This window comes from Mustela lutreola, chromosome 2 (genome assembly GCF_030435805.1).
Source record: "Mustela lutreola isolate mMusLut2 chromosome 2, mMusLut2.pri, whole genome shotgun sequence".
NCBI classification, from domain to species: Eukaryota; Metazoa; Chordata; class Mammalia; order Carnivora; family Mustelidae; genus Mustela; species Mustela lutreola.
Window position 1 is genome coordinate 26,927,744 of NC_081291.1, and position 20,088 is coordinate 26,947,831.

The 20,088-nt window shown below is 46.9% G+C and overlaps 1 protein-coding gene across 1 annotated transcript in view; it reads left to right on the forward strand.

Moving 5' to 3' along the window:
• ABHD6 (abhydrolase domain containing 6, acylglycerol lipase) overlaps positions 1 to 19,644 on the forward strand; it is a 53,237-nt gene extending 33,593 nt beyond the window's left edge. The window contains exons 5-10 of the mRNA XM_059161315.1: positions 292 to 405; positions 1,852 to 1,984; positions 5,841 to 5,998; positions 9,175 to 9,229; positions 9,411 to 9,511; positions 18,523 to 19,644. Coding sequence (XP_059017298.1) covers positions 292 to 405; positions 1,852 to 1,984; positions 5,841 to 5,998; positions 9,175 to 9,229; positions 9,411 to 9,511; positions 18,523 to 18,699 — 738 coding nt within the window. The 3' untranslated portion in view covers positions 18,700 to 19,644. The remainder of the gene's footprint in view (positions 1 to 291; positions 406 to 1,851; positions 1,985 to 5,840; positions 5,999 to 9,174; positions 9,230 to 9,410; positions 9,512 to 18,522) is intronic.
• The last annotated feature ends 444 nt before the right edge of the window (positions 19,645 to 20,088 follow it).

Here is a 20,088-nt window from a genome sequence, read left to right on the forward strand (position 1 = left end):
GAAAGAAAGAGCAAGAGACTCAAGCCTGCTACCCCAACCTTGGTCTCCCTCTTCCCCTGAGTCCCCTCTCATCTTTGTATTGGTCTTTGAGGGCCTTGGCTCCCTATGAGGCTCCCGGCAGTGCTCACTCACATCAGATGTAACTAGGGTAAGACACTGGGTAGCCTAGACCCATACATCCCCAGGGATGGCTGTCCAGGTCACTCCGTAAGTGAGGGCCACCTCCTTAGAAGAATGGACAGACATGTCCTGCACACCACAGCCTGACTCTCTGCACCTATGTGTCCCTAGTTCCTTCCAAAGAACCTGCACTTGGTCTGCGTGGACATGCCGGGACATGAGGGCACCACCCGATCCTCCCTGGATGATCTGTCCATAGACGGACAAGTAAAGAGGATACACCAGGTAAGCAGGAGGCTCTGCCGAAGATTGCTCAGACTGTGTCTTACCCACCTCGTGTGCCCAAATCTGGAGCCCAAGGAAGAGCATTCCATGCTGACTTGTAACCAGCCTTCAGTGCATTCTGACTGCAGATATTTGCACACAATATGGCACCCCAGTATTGGGGCACCTGGGTGGCTCAGTGGGTTAAGCCTCTGCCTTCGGCTCAGGTCATGATCTCAGGGACCTGGGATCGAGCCCCACATCGGGCTCTCTGCTCAGCAGGGAGCCTGCTTCCCCTCCTCTCTCTCTGCCTGCCTCTCTGCCTACTTGTGATCTCTCTCTCTCTCTCTGTCAAATAAATAAATAAATAAAATCTTTAAGAAAAAAAAAATGGCACACCAGTGGTATCACTGGTCTGCTCTGAAGGACCAGGACCTACGGCAGACCGTTCTGGAAGCCTGCTTTGGTTACTTCTCAAGAAATAGGATATGGACATTTTTTTAGCTCTTTAAAAAAGGAATTTAGAATCCTCAAGACCATTTCCCTAGAGTCTATTTTTTTTTGCTTACACCTACATGACACAACATAATGATAGCCCCTCTGCCTAGTTGTGGAGGATGGGGACAGTGCTCTTTGCATTTTGTTCTATTTTAGCATCTAGCTTCAGCCTCTCTCTGACTGGGCTTTCAAGGTCATGGGGCTTATGAACCACTTCAGAATTTAGTAATCTATAAGTTACAGATAGGCATTATGAATTTTCCCCAGACGAGGATGTTTATTTAATGTCTGCGCCCAGCCTAACCCCCCTTTAAAGTGTGTATTCTGATGAAGTCAGGGACCTTGTCTGTTGGGGTCTTTGCTGTATCCTCAGGAGCTGACCATAGTTCCTTATACATAGTAGATATCCATTAAATATTTTTTTAGATGGGTGGATGGTTGGTAGAATGGTGGGATGAATGGTCAGACAGTTAAATAAACAGAGAAGTGGATTATTATATGAAATGGGTGGATGGGTGGGAAGGGCTTTGAATGTAGGACAAGAGTCAGCAAACCCTGGTTGGCCTGCAACTATATTTGTAAGCCAAGTTTTCTTGGAATATAACCATGCTCATTCATTTACATATTACCTCTGGCCACTTTTGTGTTACAATACTGGAGTTGAGTAGTTGCAACAGAGAACCCATGACCCAGAAGGCAAAAAATATACTTTCCTTGAGACCTTTGTTTAAAAAAAAAAAAAAAAAAGTTTGCTGGCTCATGAGTTAGGGGAATCCTTGTCGATTTTATACTTATAAATGACCCTTCAATGACCTGTGCCAGGTAAAGAGGATTATGTAAAAGGATGATATGCCACAGGGTTTGTCTGGATAATGGATCTAGTAGATTTCAGAGGTATTCCGCTGTGTAATCAGTTTTGTTATTGTCTGTAGCTTTGTGACCAAATCTCCTTCTCATTTCCCTCCCTAGTTTGTAGAATGCCTCAAGCTGAACAAAAAACCCTTCCACCTGATAGGCACCTCCATGGGTGGCCACGTGGCTGGAGTCTATGCTGCTTACTACCCATCAGATGTCTGCAGCCTTTCTCTTGTGTGCCCTGCTGGTAAGTTTCAAGGCTGCAGTAGCCCTGTGTAGGACTTGAGCGCGGAGGGTTCTGAAACTCTTAAGGAGCCAGTGCCATCCCTGCACTGTCTTATAGCATCATGTTTTCAGTGTCTACTTTAGAGAGGTGCAATGCTTTAGTGATAACGAACCAACAGGAATTGTATAACCATAATCATAACCTTCCTAACTTTTAAAATCTAGAGCCAGCCTTGTTCCACAAAGGATTCAAGGCAGTTAATTAAAATGTGTCTAGTACTTTGCAGCATATAAATACTTTGAATTATAATGATAATATTAACATCCAACATATTTTTTTAAGATTTTATTTATTTGAAAGAGAGAGAGTGTGTGCAGGGGTAAGAGCCGAGGGAGAGGGATAAACATACTCCACGCTCAGAATGGAGCCCAGTGCGGGCTCCAGTCCCATGACCCTGAGGTCATGACCTGAGCTGTAACCAAGAGTCAGAGCTCAACTGACTGAGCCACCCAGGTGCCCCTAACATCCAACATTTATTGAGCTCTTACAAGCTAAGGTCTTTATATGGATTTAATTCTTGCCATATCCTTATAAGATGAAAGTACTCTTATGCCTTTCTCCTTTTCTGCTGAAAACTCAGTAATCTTGATACATGACGGGGTCTTTTTTTAGAAATCAACAAACTTTAGTTTCTGTGTTTTTATGTATATACATGTCAACTTGGGCTGTAATATGTCTCCAGAAATTACAATTTGAAGTTGAGCTTTTTAAAGGATTTTATTGGGAGGGAAAAAAAAAAAGATTGTATTTTTTTTAAGTAATCTCTACATCCAGTGTGGGGCTCAGACTTAATCTCAAGATCAAGAGTCACATAGTCCACTGACTGAGCCAGCCAGGCACCCCTGAAGTTGGATTTTTAAAATTCATTTTTTTAATAGAAGTCTTCAAATTTGGATTGATAATGTGTTAGAGAGAAAAATCTTAATTTTCTTTTTCCTTCTCCTGTTCCCTCTCTCTCTGGTACTTTATTGGATTTTGATTTACACAAAGTATATCACCCAAATCGTAAGTGTATATCTCAAGGACTTTTTTCATGGGTAATTACTATCCAGATCAAGGAAGTATGCCCATTTTATAGGTGGGAACATTGAGGCACAAAGAAATTACATTTCTGCTAGAGCTATGATAGGAATGGATCCTAGGCTGTCTGACTCCAGAACCCAAACTGGGGCTTTTTGGAAATCCTTTATTGTCCACTACCTCTTACATGTCACTCTTATGCTCTACCTCCTTTATCTGCTAGAACCTGCTGTCACACCTTCTACTGAAACCTAAGTAAATTGACCTTATCAAATCTTTTAGTCACCGGGGTGCCTGGGTGGCTCAGTGGGTTAAAGCCTCTGCCTTCGGCTCGGGTCATGATCCCAGGGTCCTGGGATCGAACCCCACATCGGGCTCTCTACTCCGCAGAGAGCCTGCTTCCTCCTCTTTCTCCCTGCCTGCCTCTCTGATGACTTGTGATCTCTGTCTGTCAAATAAATAAATAAAATCTTTAAAAAAATAAAGTAAGGGGCGCCTGAGTGGCTCAGTGGGTTAAAGCCTCTGCCTTCGGCCCAGGTCATGATCCCAGGGTCCTGGGATCGAGACTCACATCCGGCTCTCTGCTCAGTGCAGAGCCTGCTTCTCTCTCTCTCTCTCTCTCTGCCTGCCTCTCTGCCTACTTGTGTTCTCTGTCAAATAAATAAATAAAATATTTAAAAAAATAATAATAATAAAGTAAAATAAAATCTTTTAGTCACCAAAATCGCTTTCACGTCTGTTGAGGACGTTGAAATTGAAACTCCCAAAGCGGAGTGCCTGGATGGCTCAGTGGGTTAAAGTCTCTGCCTTCGGCTCAGGTCATGATCCCAGGATCCTGGGATTGAGCCCTGAATTGGGCTCCCTGCTCAGCAGGGAGCCTGCTTCCCCCCGCCCCCCCCCCCCCGCCAACCCTGCCTGCCTCTCTGCCTACTTGTGATCTCTGTTAAATAAATAAAATATTAAAAACAAAACAAAACCTCCCGAAGCATTTTCTTTTCTCCTTTCTCTAAGCTCTGTGTCTGAATTCATTTGGTCTTTTAGTTATAAAGTTTAAGAATCAGAGAAACGGCTCCTATAGAAGTTATTAGGAAGGTCAAATCTAACTGGCTTTTTTGAATGTATGTTTATTTCCTCAGAGTTGAGTTTCACACCTACGTTTTAATGGGAAATTTAAAATTAAGATTATTTGGGGGCAGCTGGGTGGCTCAGTCAGTTAAGCATCTGACTCTTGATTTCGGCTTAGATCATGATCTCAGGGTCTTGAGATTGAGCCCCGCATCTGGGTCTGCACTGAGTGTGGAGCCTTCTTAAGATTCTCTCCTTCTCCCCCCACCCCTCCTCCCTACTTATGCACTTGATTAATTAATTGATTAAAAATAAATTAAGATTGCATGTGGAAAGATAAGCTTTTTTACTTTGAAAGAGTTTTAAATTTATAGAAATGTTGCAAAGATAATACAGAGAGTCCCATAGACCCTTCACCCAGCTTCCCCCATTGTTAATGGCGCACCTTAGCCCAGTAAATTTGTCACAGCTAAGAGACCAACACTATTAACTGAACTCTAGGCTCTGTTTGGATTTCATCCGTTTTTCCACTAATGTGCTTTTTCTGTTCCAGGCGCCAATCCAGGATACCACATGACATTTAATCTAGGATTATTTTTAAAGTGAAAGGAAATAGATCATGTAATCTGCACCATGGCATCACAAAAGCCACATGATGCTTGTGCTCGCTTTAAAGGAACTGCTGAATGTAGGAGGTTTATAAAGTGTGGGTTTCTACAGCACAGTATTGAAGTCACTGCTTGCGTTATGAAATGTATCTCGTCAGCTAAGTGAAACACCTAGACTTTTGCTCAGTATTGGAAGTGAAAATGAGTTTTGCCCTCCCATGCACATCAGCTCGTGTGAATTCTCTCGTGTCTTGTTCCAGGGAGATAGGAAACAATGGCCAGCCTTAAAGGTGTTTGGTCTCAATGAGCGCCTAATGCTGTCTGGAGAAAGAGTGGCTGTGCACAGGGAAGCTGTGGCACCATCATGGGGGACAGCTAACAGGGGTCTCTTCCTCCCTCTCGTTTATGTATTAACCCCAAAAAAGATATTGCTAAGTGGCTCCAGGCCCAGGGAAGGAGGCGTTGGTCACTCCAGTCCTGTGTTCTCTTCCCATAATGTACTTTATCAGCTCTCCTCTTCGTGAAGGGGCTTGGGCAAGTTGTCTTCTAGACTGATCTTTTTCTTTCTTTTTTTAAAAAAGATCTTATTCATTTGAGAGAGAGAGTGAGAGAGAGCATGAGAGGGGAGAAGGTCAGAGGGAGAAGCAGACTTCCCGTGGAGCTGGGAGCCCGAAGCGGGATTTGATCTCGGGCCTCCGGGATCATGACCTGAGCCAAAGGCAGTCGCTTAACCAACTGAGCCACCCCGGCGCCCCTAAACTGATGCTTCTTAAATTCTATCATACACGTGCCTCTCCGGCAGCTTGTTCAAGTGCAGATTCAGATTCAAGAGACTTTGGAAGGGGTCTGGGATTCTGCATTTCCTACGGCTTCCACTGCTGCTGGTCCGTGGACCACAGTTTGAGTAACCAGTCCCTAAACCATCCTGAAGGAGTCTTTTTCTGTGTTTCTCAGAGTGGGATTTTGACTTTGAGCAAGGATGGCAATACCAATGAAAAAGAAATCTGGTAAAAAACACCTGAAATATGTTAGCCCTGGGCTGCTATTGTAAGTTTCCTATATAATAATAGGAGTTGGTAAGAAGGTAGCTACATTGCCAAGCTGTTTTGGTTTGAATCCCGCAGGCCTACAGTACTCAACTGATAATCAGTTTGTGCAGCGGCTCAAAGAACTGCAGGACTCCGCCGCCATGGAGAAGATCCCCTTGATCCCATCCACCCCAGAAGAGATGAGTGAAATGCTCCAGCTCTGCTCCTATGTCCGCTTCAAGGTGCCCCAGCAGGTACCGTGCTCCAGCAGCAAGATGCCTGTCCTCTGCCAAAGGCTCGGGCGGCCAGCTGGCGCCCTTCCTCCAGCTGGAGGACCTTCCCTTTCGTAGTCCTCTATGTAGTCATTTGGTGGCCGTCTGTCCTGTGCCTGCGGCAGGTCAGGCATGGTGTTTGGGCACAGTGGTGAAGAAAGAAGACCGAGGGGGGACCTGGGCAGACACAGGCCAGGGCAGGAGGCAGACGGCTAATGAGTAAACATATCCGTACACATGGTGATAAGTCCTGGGGAGGAGATGAAGATGGTATAGTGACTGAAAGCAGGGAGGCAGGGGAGAATTTGACAAGCCCCTCTGAGGAGCTACTGTGGGTGGAGGTGGGAAAAACATAGTAAGTTCAAGGGAAGGAGGAGGCCAGGGGGTCTGGCTCTATCTAGAACGAGAGTAGGGGAGCAAGGGCTACAGTGGGGACTTGTTTCTTTTTCTTTTCTCTTCTTTGTTTTTTTTTTTTTTTTTTTTTTTTTAGTTTCAGGACAGCTTTACACACCTAAGAATGCTAAGAATCCCAAAGAGCCTTTATTTGTAGGGGTTCTGACTATTGCTATTTACCGTATCAGAAAGTAAAACTCAGAAGAAGGTAAGACACAAGAGCATACAGGCCCTCATTCCATGAGCTACCAGCATCATGGCGCTGTCCCTTGACAGGTAGTCTCTGAGGAACAGTGCTTCTGAGAGCATGAAAGTGAAGCAGGCAAGTAACATGCAGCATTACAGAGGAACTAGCTTGAACTATAATCAATTTGTTCAGAATTCCTCATGAACCCCAGGAGCCTCTTGGAGAACCACTGGGCTAGATCACATAGCACCTTCCAGGTTTCGGGAAGGAGCCTGGAGTTCTCCTAAGAGGGACTGTGGGGGGCACAAACTGAAGCAGAGAACCAGTGGGGTGCTCCCGTGGCCTGGTGAGGACAGTGGTGTAGACGAGGGTGGGGGCAGTGGAGACTAGAGACCCAAGCCGCTCTGGGAGGGATGATAGGCAGGCCTTACTGGCAGATTGGCAGTGGGGGATGAGAGGCAGTGAGAACGCCCAGGTGACTTCGGTGCTTGAGTTGGATAAAGGCAGCAGTTTCTGAGTAGGGGAAGGAAAGAGGGAGGACAGGTGCTGGGGACAAGCTCAGGGCTCCAGTTTGGCCGTGGTCAGGTTGTCTGTGAGGCCTCCGGGTGCAGATGTCAAGCAGATGGTTGCATATGCAGACGCTGCTGAGGGACGTCTGGCCCGGAGCTGTGCGGTTAGAGCCATCAGCCAGGATGATGTGAAAGGTCACGGGCTGAATAAAGCCGGGAATCCAAGGAGGTGGTGTGGGAACCAAGAGACGAGATTGTGTGGCTAAATTTCATAACGGCAGCTAATCGCTTTCTAGTGTAGGAACTGGACTCTGCCTCGTGGTGGGGTGGAACCTCCTAGAAGTTGAGGGAGTTGGGCTCTATGCCGAAGGCCTGAACACAACTCAGTTAGTGGGTGTAGAAGCACCCAGAATCTGATTCTGTGGTACGTTCTAGCCCTGAAATCTTTTTAGTTGTGAGGTTGCACTGATTCCCTCCCAGCCATGCTCTCTGCCGAGAAGAGAGTGGCCAACCAGTGCTTTAGGAGATTCCATGTTTTAAGCTGTTGGGAATGTGAAAACACTGGGAGAAAGCAAGTGGCAGCTCTCGAAGTCTTCCCTCCTAGGAGACCAGGAGCACCCGAGCACTCTGTGTCATGTTACGTTTATCTGTTTACTTGCCTGTGTCTTCCACTCTGACCTCAGTCAGATCAAGGATTTTGTCTTACCGGCCTGCTCTGTCCGCAGCCTTTTGCACACTGCTTGTATGAAATAGGTCCTCGGAACAAACTGGGGCGGAGGGGGGTGGTGGTCAGAGGGAGGGCGGATGCCCGGATGAGGCAGAGGTGGAGAATGGATGTGCCACGGAGCAGATGGACGCATGAATTGTTGCATGTACGTGCACAGGTGATTTCGGGATGCAGGAGAGATGAAGGGCTGAGTACTTGGTTGGATGGATGGGAGGATGCCTGGAGAGCGCAGGGGCGGAAGGCAGGTGGATTGGCGGATGCAGGATAGAGGGTGTATCAGTAGACGTGCATGTGTGATTCAGGGATAGAGGATGGCCGAATGGCTGGATGTCTGCATGAAGCAAGATGGAGGATGGTGGATGGGTAGGTACAAGGCAGGTGGGTGCATAGAGAGATACATGAACACGTGAGTCAGAGATGCAAGACGGGTGGCTGGGTGGGTAGAGCAGAAGTAGAGGATGCAAGATGGATATGTGTGTGGGTGCAGGATACAGAGTAGAGCAAACAGAATGGCTGATGCCAAGCGCAGTGTGTTGGACGACTTGCCATTGGTCTCACCTCCAGGATTTCACTTCCAGAATGGTCGCCTCCTAGTCATGCTCCAGAGGGTTGGTTCAGAGCAGTTCTGGCTGGATTTTCCCCCTTCGGTCAATGCACAGGACTCCTCAGCGTGCATGTGGGGAGCTCACACCATTCCCAGGTAGCTGAGAGGAGTGCCAGTGCTGAGGGGATCCTGCAGCAGGAGGAAGAGGAGGGCTGTGTTCCTTCTTCCCACAGCCAGTCTCTGGGTCAGGATCCTGGGTCCAGGAGATCACCCTGCCCACGCTGGTGCAACCTTCACCAGCCCTCCAAAAGGAAAGGAAAGATAACACTAAATAATAAACAAAGGACTGTGGAACCCATCCCAGAATTGTTTAAATAGTTAATCTCTATTGTTCAAGAGGCCCATCATCCCTAATAATTTGATTTTTTTTTAATAGACCTTGTTCTGCATGTGGATGTTCCTAAACAGTTCCTTGATATTATTTCCAACCTTCATTGTATCTTAGGCTAAGCAGAGAATATCTCAAGATAAAGCGGCTGTGAGCCCAGGTCAGATTTTTTACATGCTTTGGCTTCCCAGTATTACCCGGGTTCCTGCCTAATTACAAAGGAGAACCATCAGATGACCCTCACTTCCAATTACAGTGTTTACTCCGTGGTGGAAATTTGGAACCGTGGGCCCTAAAACCTTGACAGTGCCTTACGTTGCCGGACTTCATTTCCTTCACTGTCCCGGAGCCACGGGGGGCTTGAGGAAACACTATCTCTTGCCTTCTAACCATGGCTCCCTTCTCCGTAGATCCTGCAAGGCCTTGTTGATGTCCGTATTCCTCATAACAACTTCTACCGAAAGCGTAAGTAGCTGTGTTTAAGCTTGGCATTTGTGACCAGTGAAGCTTTATGGGCAGCTGGCTTCTATATTTTACATTCCTGAGACCTTGACCATTGTCTGGGGCTGTCCCCAAACTCAGTAGAGTCCAGATGCCTGCTGGCACAGCCCAGCGTGTACTCACTTTGTTTTCCTTTTCTGCAAAGTGTTTTTGGAAATCGTCAGTGAGAAGTCGAGATACTCCCTCCATCAGAACATGGACAAGATCAAGGTTCCAACACAGATCATTTGGGGGAAACAAGACCAGGTATGTAGCGAGTGTGTCCCTGGGGCACATGTCCCTGTAGCGTGTAGCGAGTGTGTCCCTGTGCCAGCTACACTGGCCTCTGAGAAAAAGCAAGAGGTGATTTATCAAGGGAGCCTCACTGGCTGGTTTCTGATACCAGGAGGACGTAAAACACACCTGGGGCAGATGCTGGTGATTATAGAGGGCAGCATTCTCTTGAGCTGAGAGCAGTGGTGTTGATCTTTTAAAATGAAAGGAAATCAGGGTTTCTGGGTGGCTCAGTCGTTAAGCTGCTGTCTTCGGCTCAGGTCATAGTCCCAGGGTCCTGGGATCAAGTTCTGTATCAGGCTCCTTGTTTGGCAGGGAACCTGCTTCTCCCTCTCCCTCTGCCCTCCCCCCACCATGCTTGCTTTCTCTCTCTCTCTCTCTCTAATAAATAAATAAAAATCTTAAGGGCACTTGGGTGGCTCAGTCAGTTAGGCATCTGCCCTCGGCTCACATCATGATCTTGGAGTCCCGGAATCGAGTCCTGCATCAGGCTCCACGCTCAGCAGAGTCTGCTTCCTCCCTCCAACCCTTCCCCCTCTCATGCTCTTTCTCTCTCTCACTCTCTCACGAATAAATAAATAAAACCTTTTTAAAGTTTTTAAAATCTTAAAAAAATAAAGTAAATAAAATGAATGGCAATCTTAAATAATTTTTACAAACTACTTTAATCAAAGCCATGTAGTCTCAGAGTACAAAAAACTTTACAGAGGGACTCCTGGGGGTGCTCAGTCAGTTAAGCATCAGCCTTCAGCTTAGGTCATGATCCCAGGGCCCTGGGATCCAGCCCCATCTTGGGGCTCCCTGCTCAGCAGGGAGCCGGCTTCTCTGCCCCTCCCCCTGCTCATGCTTGCTTTATCTGTTTCTCTCTTGCTCTCAAATAAAATCATTAAAAAAAAAAAAACAACTTTAAAGAGTACAAAAAGGTGGGGCGCCTGGGTGGCTCAGTGGGTTGGGCCGCTGCCTTTGGCTGAGGTCGTGATCTCAGGGTCCTGGGATCGAGTCCCGCATCGGGCTCTGTGCTCAGCAGGGAGCCTGCTTTCTCCTCTCTCTCTCTCTCTCTCTCTCTCTCTGCCTGCCTCTCTGCCTGCTTATGGTCTCTCTCTGTCGAATAAATTAATAAAATCTTAAAAAAAAAAAAAAAAGAGTACAAAAAGGTTTGTAATGAAAATTTGATCCCTTTTCCATCCTAGATCCCAGTTCCTTGAGGAAGCTCTTGCTGTCTTGTGAACATTTCTTCCATTTTTCTAAGGCAGGGATTGACGTGTTTTCTGTGAAGGGCAAGATAGCAAATATTTTTTACTTTATGGGTCCTACTATTTCTGTTGCAACTCCCAAGCTCTGCTGTTGTGCAAAAGTAGCCACGGACAATACACAAACAAGTGGCAACGCAGAGTGCCAGCAAACCTTCATTCCCGCCAACCGACAGTGGGCCATTGTCCACTCACTGCTGTGCTGAGCATACATGTTTCTGCAGAGATCCGTTGTATCTGTAAAGTTTTCAGACATGCATAGTGACACTGTTCACATTACTTCACATAGGTGTGAACTGATGTATCTTCGAAATAATTTCATACCAGCCCACACAGATTTACTCATTCTATTTATTTATTTATTTATTTATTTATTTAAAGATTTTATTTATTTGACAGAGAATGAGAGATCACAAGTAGGCAGAGAGGCAGGCAGAGAGAGAGGGGAGGAAGCAGACTCCCTGCAGAGCAGAGAGCCCGATGCGGAGCTCAATCCCAGGACCCTGGGATCATGACCTGAGCCAAAGGCAGAGGCTTTAACCCACTGAGCCACCCAGGTGCCCCCATTCTGTTTTTTTTTTTAATTTTTTTTTATTTTACTGACTTTTATTAATATGTTTGGGTAAGTTTTTATATTCCTACACAAAAATGACATAACCAGTGGTTAAATCCTTTTTTTAAAGATTTTTAAAAATTTTTTCTTTTTTTCTTTTTTTTTTTTATTAGGCAAAGAGGGGAAGGGGCAGAGGGAGAGGGGGAGAGGGAATCTTCAGCAGGCTCCTCACCCAGCACAGAGCCTGATGTGGGGCTCACTCACAATCCTGAGATCATGACAGGAGCCGAAATCAAGAATCAGGCGCTAAACTGACTGAGCCACCCAGGTGCCCCAAGATTTTTTAAAATTTTAATTCCAGTTAGTTAACATTCGGTGTTATAAGAGCTCCAGGTGAACAATATAGTGACTCATCACTTCCATACCACAGTGCTCACATAAGAGTGCTCATCACAAGGGTCCTCCTTAATCCCCATCCCCAATTTTACCCCTCCCCCCACTTCCCCTCTGGTAACCATCAGTTCGTTTTCTACAGTTTAGAGTCTGTTTTTTGATTGTTTCTCTTTTATCCTTTGTTCATTTGTTTTATTTCTTAAATTCCACATATGAGTGAAATCATATGGTATCTGTCTTTTTTGACTGACTTTCTTCGCTTAGTATAATACTCTCTATCTAGCTCCATTCACATCATTGCAAAACGCAAGATTTCATTCTTTCTTATGGCTGAGCAATATTGTATGTATCTACTACATCTTCTTTATCCATTCATCAATCAGTGGACACTTGGGCTGTTTCCACATCTTGGCTACTGTAAATAATGCTGCTGTAAACATATGGGTGCATGTATCCCTTAGAATTAGTGTTTGTTTTTTGTTTGTTTGTTTTTTAAATTTATTTATTTGACACAGAAAGGCCACAAGTAGGCAGAGAGGCAGGCAGAGAAGGGGGGGAAGCAGGCTTCCCACTGAGCAGAGAGCCCGACATGGGGCTCGATCCCAGGACCCTGAGATCATGACCTGAGCTGAAGGCAGAGGCTTTCACCCACTGAGCCACCCAGGTGCCCCATCCCACTTTTAATATTTTATTTTGAAATAATTTAAAATCTATAGAAAAATAAGATGAGCACAGAGTATTCTTATATACACTTTCCCTAAATCAATCCATTTTAACTGCTTTATTGAGGTATGTATCATCTACCTACCATCAAATTCACCTAGCTGGGCACCCTGCCACAACCCAGTTGTAGAGCATTTCTGCCGCTCCCCAAAGTTCCCTCCTGCCCATTTCCAGTAAATCCCAGCCCCACACAACCACAGATCTGTCTTCTATTTCTACAGTTTCACCTTTTTTTGAACTTTCACAGAAATGCTTTCGTGTTATATAGGTCGTCGTTGGTATCTGGCTCTCTTCGCATGGGTGTTGTGTTCTTGAGGTTCTTTTGTGGAGCTGCCTGTCTCAGTAGTTTGTTTCCTCTATGGCTGAGTGTCATTCCATGGGATATGTCTACTGTGTTTTATTTATTACCAATTTTTAAACAGTTGCTCCATTGGCTTTATTAAACATTCTCATCTATCTATCTGTCTATATTTGGGACCATTTGAAATAGGTTGCTTACATTGGGCCCTTTACCTCCAATACTTCAGGGTGTATTTACTGAGAGTAAAAATATTCTGTCACATAACCACAGTGTTTTGTTACATTCAGGACGTTTAATGCTGGTGCAATGTTTTTGTCTAATCTACTGCCCATATTCCAAATTCATGGGTGGGGCGCCTGCATGGCTCAGTCAGTTAAGCGTCTGCCTTTGGCTTAGGTCATGATCCCCCAAGGTCCTGGGATTGAGTCCTGCATCAGGCTCCTTGCTCAGCAGGATACCTGCTTCTCCCTCTGCCTCTGCCTGCCGCTCCCCCTACTTGTGTTCTCTCTCTCTCTCTCTGACAAATAAATAAATAAAATCTTTTTTAAAGAAAATGAAATAATACCTCTGTGAACTTCAGCATAGATGTGTGGTTGAGGAGTGTGAGACCATACCTGAAAGGTGAGTTCTCCAGTGTGGACTCCCTGGGTCAAGGAGTGGGTGCATTTTATTTTATTTTATTTTAGATTTAATTTATTCATTTGTCAGAGAGAGAGCAAGAGAGCACAAGCAAGGGGAGCAGAAGGCAGAGGAAGAAGCAGGCTCCCTGCTGAGCAGGAATCCCATTGCAGGATTTGATCCCAGGACCCAGAGATCATGACCTGAGCTGAAGGCAGATGCTTAACCAACTGAGTCACCCAGGCATCCTGAGCAGGTGCATTTTAAAATTGTAATAGGTTTTGGGGACATCTGGCTGGCCCAGTTGGTAGAGCATACAACTCTTGATCTCGGGGTCATGAGTTCAAGCCCTATGTTGAGTATAGAGCTCACTTAAAAAATTTTTTTTTCTTTAAATAATAAAATCTTAGATTTTTATTAGATAACTTTGTATTATTTTGCTGGAACAGTCATAGCAAAGTACCACAAACTGGGTGGCCTAAACAACAGATATTGATCATCTTAGAGTTTTAGAGGTTAGAAGTCCAAGATCAAGTTGTCCGCAGTTTGGTTCCTCCTGGGGGCTGTCAGAGAATCTGTACCACGCCTCTTCCCAGCTTCTGGCAGTTTGCTGACAGTCTTCACGTTCCTTGGCTAATAGATGTGTCATGCTGCCGTCTGCCTCCATCTCCACGCAGCGTTCTCCCTGTGCGTGTGTGCCTCTGTGTTCAGATTTTCTTTCCTATGTTTAAATTTTCCTAAGGCTGGCAGTCATATCGGGTGAGAGGCCCACCTGCACCAGTATGACCTCATCTTAACTAATTACATTTGCAACAACTTTATTTCTAAATAAAGTCACCTTTGTATTGGAGGTTCAAACTTCAAAATGCGAATTTTAGAGGGGGGAAGACAAGCAATGAAAGACCCTCCAAAGAGAGACTGGTTTATACCCCAGAAGTTCCTTTTTTGCTTGCAGCCGTTCTTTAGAAATCATATCTTACTCAGAGTTGTTGTTATTGTCGTTTTTCTTCTTCTTCTTTTTAAGATTTTATTTATTTATTTGAGAGAGAGAGGGAGAGCACAGAAGGAGAGGGAGAAGCAGATTCCCTGGTAAGCAGGGAGTCTGATGTGGGGCTCGATCCCAGAACCCTGGGATCGTGACCTGAGCCAAAGGCAGACACTTAACTGATGAGCCACCCAGGCGCCCCAAAGTTCTTCTAAAGTTTAAAGCAAGAAGAGGGGCACCTGGGTGGCTCAGTCGGTTAAGCATCTGCCTTCAGCTCAGGCCATGATCCCAGGGTCCTGGGATGGAGCCCTGCATCACATCAGGCTCCCTGGTCAGTGAAGAGTCCGCTTCTCCCTCTCCATTTGCCATTTGCCTCCTCCCTCCGCTCATGCTGTCTCTCTCTCTTTCAAATAAATATATATATATTTTTTAAAGGTAAGAAGAGGCAATGAGAAATGGAGCCTTTATAAGGCCCATAATGATCCGTGGGGAGAAGCAGCCAGCACTGTGTCCCCAGGATGCCTAGGGAGGGACGGGTGACGGAGTCAGTGTACAGCTCTCCCAAACCAGCCAGGTACAGCCGAGGATGTAGGGTGCAGTGATGTGGACATGGTGAGGAGGGAGGACTCTTTGCTCCCTTCTGCAGCAGCCAAGGGACTAAAAGGAGCTTTGTGTGCACCTGAGTAGAGAAGACACGGAGTAGGCCAGCAGGGGGTTATTCAGTCAGAAATCAAGTTAGAACAATGAAGGCCTTTCTTCAGTCTAAAAATCCCAAAGGTGATTTGGGGCTCGCAGGGACCAACACAGAGAGGCAAGGACTCATTGCCCTGCCCTGCAGAGACAATGCAGAAGCAAGATCTCTGGGCTTAGACTCTGAAAACTCTGGGTTCCAGCCCTGCCTTTGCCCTGTATCAGCCCATGACCTTGAGCAAACCACTCAGCTGCTCCAGATCCTGGGTTTCTCTTCTACTACTGAGGTGATATGAGGCTCACATGAAGCAACACACATGAGAGAGATCTTTCTCCAGTGATAAGAAAATACACATTACTGGGGCGCCTGGGTGGCTCAGTGGGTTAAGCCTCTGCCTTCAGCTCAGGTCATGATCTCAGGGTCCTGGGATCGAGCTCCACATCGGGCTCTCTGCTCCGCGGGGAGCCTGCTTCCTCTCTCTCTCTCTCTGCCTACTTTGATCTCTCTGTCAAATAAATAAATAAAATCTGTTTAAAAAATAAAAAGAAAATACATTACTTATTACTCATGTCCTTTGCCTCTGAGAGTAGGCCTCTGCCTGTGGTCCAGAATTTTTTGAGGACTCTGAAGTCCATTTTGTTCTGAAAAAAGAGCCTAACATTCCATGGACCTACTATAAATATGACCAGATCTTCTCTGTGTTCTGTGGACCATCCCCAGTGCAAAATCCAAATAGCAAAGCCTTTAGGGGCTCTTTATTTTATACCCTTTTGCTTCCCAAGCATCTGGCTCTTTTCCTGTTCTGTTGTCAGCATTTGGGGTCACCAACCCATGCCCGCCAGGCTGAATTCAGCCTCCCTCTTCTTTGGACCCCAATAGATCAGCCACTGTGCCGTACAGCTGCAGGAGAGCTGTGTGCATTGTTGTCTATGTGAATCATGCCCACTGGTTTTGGGCAGTATACAGCCTGCATAACTGAACCTGGCAGTCCTCCTTCCTAAGAGGATTTCTGCACATCAGTTCAAGTATTCCCCCTCTGTGTTCAGTCCACCAGAGGACTTGTGGGAGGGCCTTGTGAAGATATACAAGGTCTGTTACTCTTTATGTCCCTTCATCCTGCCACCACAGTGCGTGGGATGCAGGAGACCCAGAGTATACAGTGAGTGAGTGAGCCAGCAAGTAAGGAAGTAAATAAACAACCTAGCAAAGGAACAAAGCCACCAGCTGACGGCCTATACATTTAAGTCAGCTAACAGATTTATACTGAGCACCTGGTATGTGCCTGGCACTGTGTTAGGCCCTGGGGTTACAGCTGACAAGACAGGATCCCTGAGCTCCAGCAACTCCTGATGTACCTGCCATTATAATGCCTGGCAGAATGAAACTAGCGTGAGGTAGGTCATATGAGTTCAGGGTCGGATCCTGTATTTATATTTTGTTCATGGTGGGTCTTTTTGCATTAATGTCTGTTTTCTTAAATACTGCATTAAAATAATCTTCATCTTAATTACCGAGTTTTTTGGCGGCTGCTTAAATTGTGTGCCCAAGGCAAGTGCCTCACTTCCCCCACCCTAGTCTTGGCCCTGGCCTGAAGTGGGATGGAGGAAAATTGTTTTGACTATCTTCATGAGCGTCTTGCGCAAGAAAGAGCTGATGTGGTTCCCATAGACGTGTGTACCGGTTGAGTGTCCATATAGCTATTTCCTGTATGTCTGAGTGACCATGGGGAGTCCTGGATTTGACCAGCCTGACAGTGTCAAAGCTAGAGGCTCATGTGGGCAGCTATGAGTTCCGACCTCTCTGTAGGATAGACCTTCAGTTGGGAGTTTCTACTTTTTCATGCCTTGACCCATTGACGCCACCTGCATTTCCTCTAGGGATCTTTCTGTCTCTCTTGTCTTTTTTTAAGATTTTATTTATTTATTTGACTGACAGACAGTGAGAGGGGGAACACAACCAAAGGGAGTGGGAGAGGGAGAAGCAGGCCTCCCCGCTGAACAGGGAGCCCAATGAAGGACTTGATCCCAGTACCCTGAGATCATGACCCGAGCCGAAGGCAGATGTTTAATGACTGAGCCACCCAGGCGCCCCTCCTCTGGAGATTTTTCTACAGACGCTGGGCTTTATTTCTGCACAATTGCCACAGCAGACTTCGCTCTGAGTGCAGGCCCCGGGGGAGGTGCCCCTCTCACTAAGCTCCCCATCAGCTGCTTCTGTTTGTGGCCCAGGGCTGCTTTGCTATGCTCCGTGCTCAGTGCCTTGGCAGAGACATGGTGTCCCTTTCCTCACCCCCCACTTCCTGGGTGGAAAATCTTGGTTTTCATGATCCAGGCTGACCAGAATGGAGCTTAAACACAGACAGCACTTGAGTTTGTTGGGGGGTCTTGCTTTTGCGTTGAGGATGAGGGGAGGGGTTCTCTTGTGCTGGATGAGTTGAAGGTGAATGCAGTGGCAAACGGGGAACAGATGCAAATCTGATGCTTCAGGAGGGTGTTGGGGAGAAAACCCGGTTGGGTGTAAACAGCAAGGTAACCCAGATGACAGTGAAATTAGTGCATTGTTAGGAAAGGGTCAGCCTGCCATATCAGAAGAGCATTCCCCCTTGGGGCACCTGGGTGGCTCAGTGGGTTAAGCCTCTGCCTTCGGCTCAGGTCATGATCCCAGGGTCCTGGGATGGAGCCCCACATCGGGCTCTCTGCTCAGCAGGGAGCCTGCTTCCCTTCCTCTCTCTGCCTGCCTCTCTGCCTACTTGTGATCTCTCTCTGTCAAATAAATAAATAAAATTTAAAAAAAAAAAAAAAAGCATTCCCCGTTATTCACAGACTGCCTGTGGTCACGCAGCTCAGGGGACCCCGAAAGACCCTCGAAGAGACACTGCCTCCTCCCCCAGCTTGGGATAATTAGCGTTCCCCTCCTGTGTCTTCTCTGTGTGCCCTTCCCAGAGCTGCCTTCTCTAGTCCGGCCTGATCATGTCTGTCCCTAAGACAGCCTTGCGGCTCCCCACTGCCCTCAGATGGAGGCCTGACCCCTTATCTCTCCACCACACCCTCCCCGCCCCCCACATGCTATGTCTCAGCTCAGCTAACTGCCATCCCCTGCGCTTGCCTGACCTGCCCCCCCTCCTGCACGATCCTCCCCTGCCCCCCGCACCCACCCCATGCACCCTTAGCTCCTGGGATGCTCCCCACTTAGAGCCCTCATCTACTGACCAGTCCTGCTCCCCTGTCAGACCGAAAAACTTCCTCCGAGGCAGGGACTGTGTGTTTCCACTTCAGTAATGCTGGCAGCCACACAAGTCCAGGTGCCAGATTGCAGAATGAGGCATGCAGTCATTTCTGTCAGTGAGTCACGTGCCCCGACTTGACTCGATCCTAAATGTCTCCCCTGCCAGGCCTCGGCCGCTGTCCAGTCCCCCGAATGCATGCAGGCATCTGAGGCTTTTCTACCTAGTGTCCTGTCTTGTCCTGCAGGTGCTCGACGTGTCTGGGGCCGACATGTTGGCCAAGTCGATCGCCAACTGCCAGGTAGAACTTCTGGAAAACTGTGGGCACTCAGTGGTGATGGAGAGACCCAGGAAGACAGCCAAGCTCATTGTCGACTTCTTAGCTTCCGTGCACAGCACAGGCAACAACAAGAAGCTGGACTGAGTCCCCGCCCACAGCCTGCACTCGCACACAGCATCTGCCCCCATCTCCAGAATCGGACGCGGCCAGTATTTCTCAGGGATCCTGCCCCAAACGCGGTCGGAGCGCCAGCGTCCCTGAGGAGGCCAGTCCCCTGTCCCTGGTCTCAACGGATCCACAGAGCTTCGGGGACCATAGGGAAATCTCCAAGATATTTTTCACCATATAGAAACTCCCATGGGACAGAATTAAGAAAACCTAGCCATGAAATCTACCCAGAAGTCTTCATGTTGCAAAGCGGCTGCCTTGGGACCATAATCACTGAGGCCATCTTCTGTAAAACAACCTTCACAGACTGAGACTCAAGGATTTCCTGCTGCTTCGACGTTCTCCCCTGCATGGTCAGTGGCTGTTTTAGGAGCATTAGTCTCCCATCTGCTGAGCCCTTCTTATTCATGTCTCGTTTAAGTTCTTTGTAGAGGCCCCTATGTGAGTGCAAGTCCATCAGGTGCAAGACCAGGGAGCAAGATGCAAGCTCTCCCGTGATACTAGCACGGAGGAGGGGTGCGGTCCCACGCCTGCCGGCCCTCCCAGCTGCCAGAGCAGTGGAGAACACAGGTCGAGGGGTGGATGGGCCCCTGCGTGTCAGCCCTGTCATGAGGGACCCTGGAATGGCTGCAGTACGACGACCAGGGTGGGTTTCCTGGGAATCATTGATTATTTTTAAAAAGTAGGACTAATGAAGCAATAATGTTCTATCATCAGACTCGGATTCCATACACAAGCACCTCGTGGGCCTCTTTTCTATCTTGCTGTGCTACTGAAGACCCTTGGGTGTAAAATACTGGTTTGTTAATGAATTCTGTGAATTCTGTGAACAGTCATGTGATTGAAAATAAGTCTCAACAGCTGTAAAAGTGACCACAATGACACGAAATAAGTTTAATAAATCTAGATCAGCAACATGCAGATGGTTTCTGTCACTAAGTTCCTATTTAAGTACAACGTTGGCCGATTTCCTGTTAACTTTAAGAAGTGTTTTCTCAAGTAAGGCCTCTTCGAAGACACTGGAAGACCTTATTTGGATGAGTTATTAGTTTTCTTCTAAGAACTCATGTTTCTCATTTTTATTCAGCTGAAACCATATATCAGAAACAGAAGGCAAGAGTCATCAGACTGTTCCTTTTGGCCCTTGTCTGTTGTACTGAGGAGCCCTTAAAATTCCCAGAGCTTTAGGGCACCTGTGTGGTCAGTCAGTTAAGTGTCTGACTCTTGATCTCAGCTCAGGCCTTGATCTTGGGGTCGTGAGTTTGAGCCCTGCACTGACCTTCCCTCTGGGCTTGGAGCCTTTTTTTTTTTTTTTTTTTTTTAAAGGGGGCGCCTGGGTGGCTCAATGGGTTAAGCCTCTGCCGT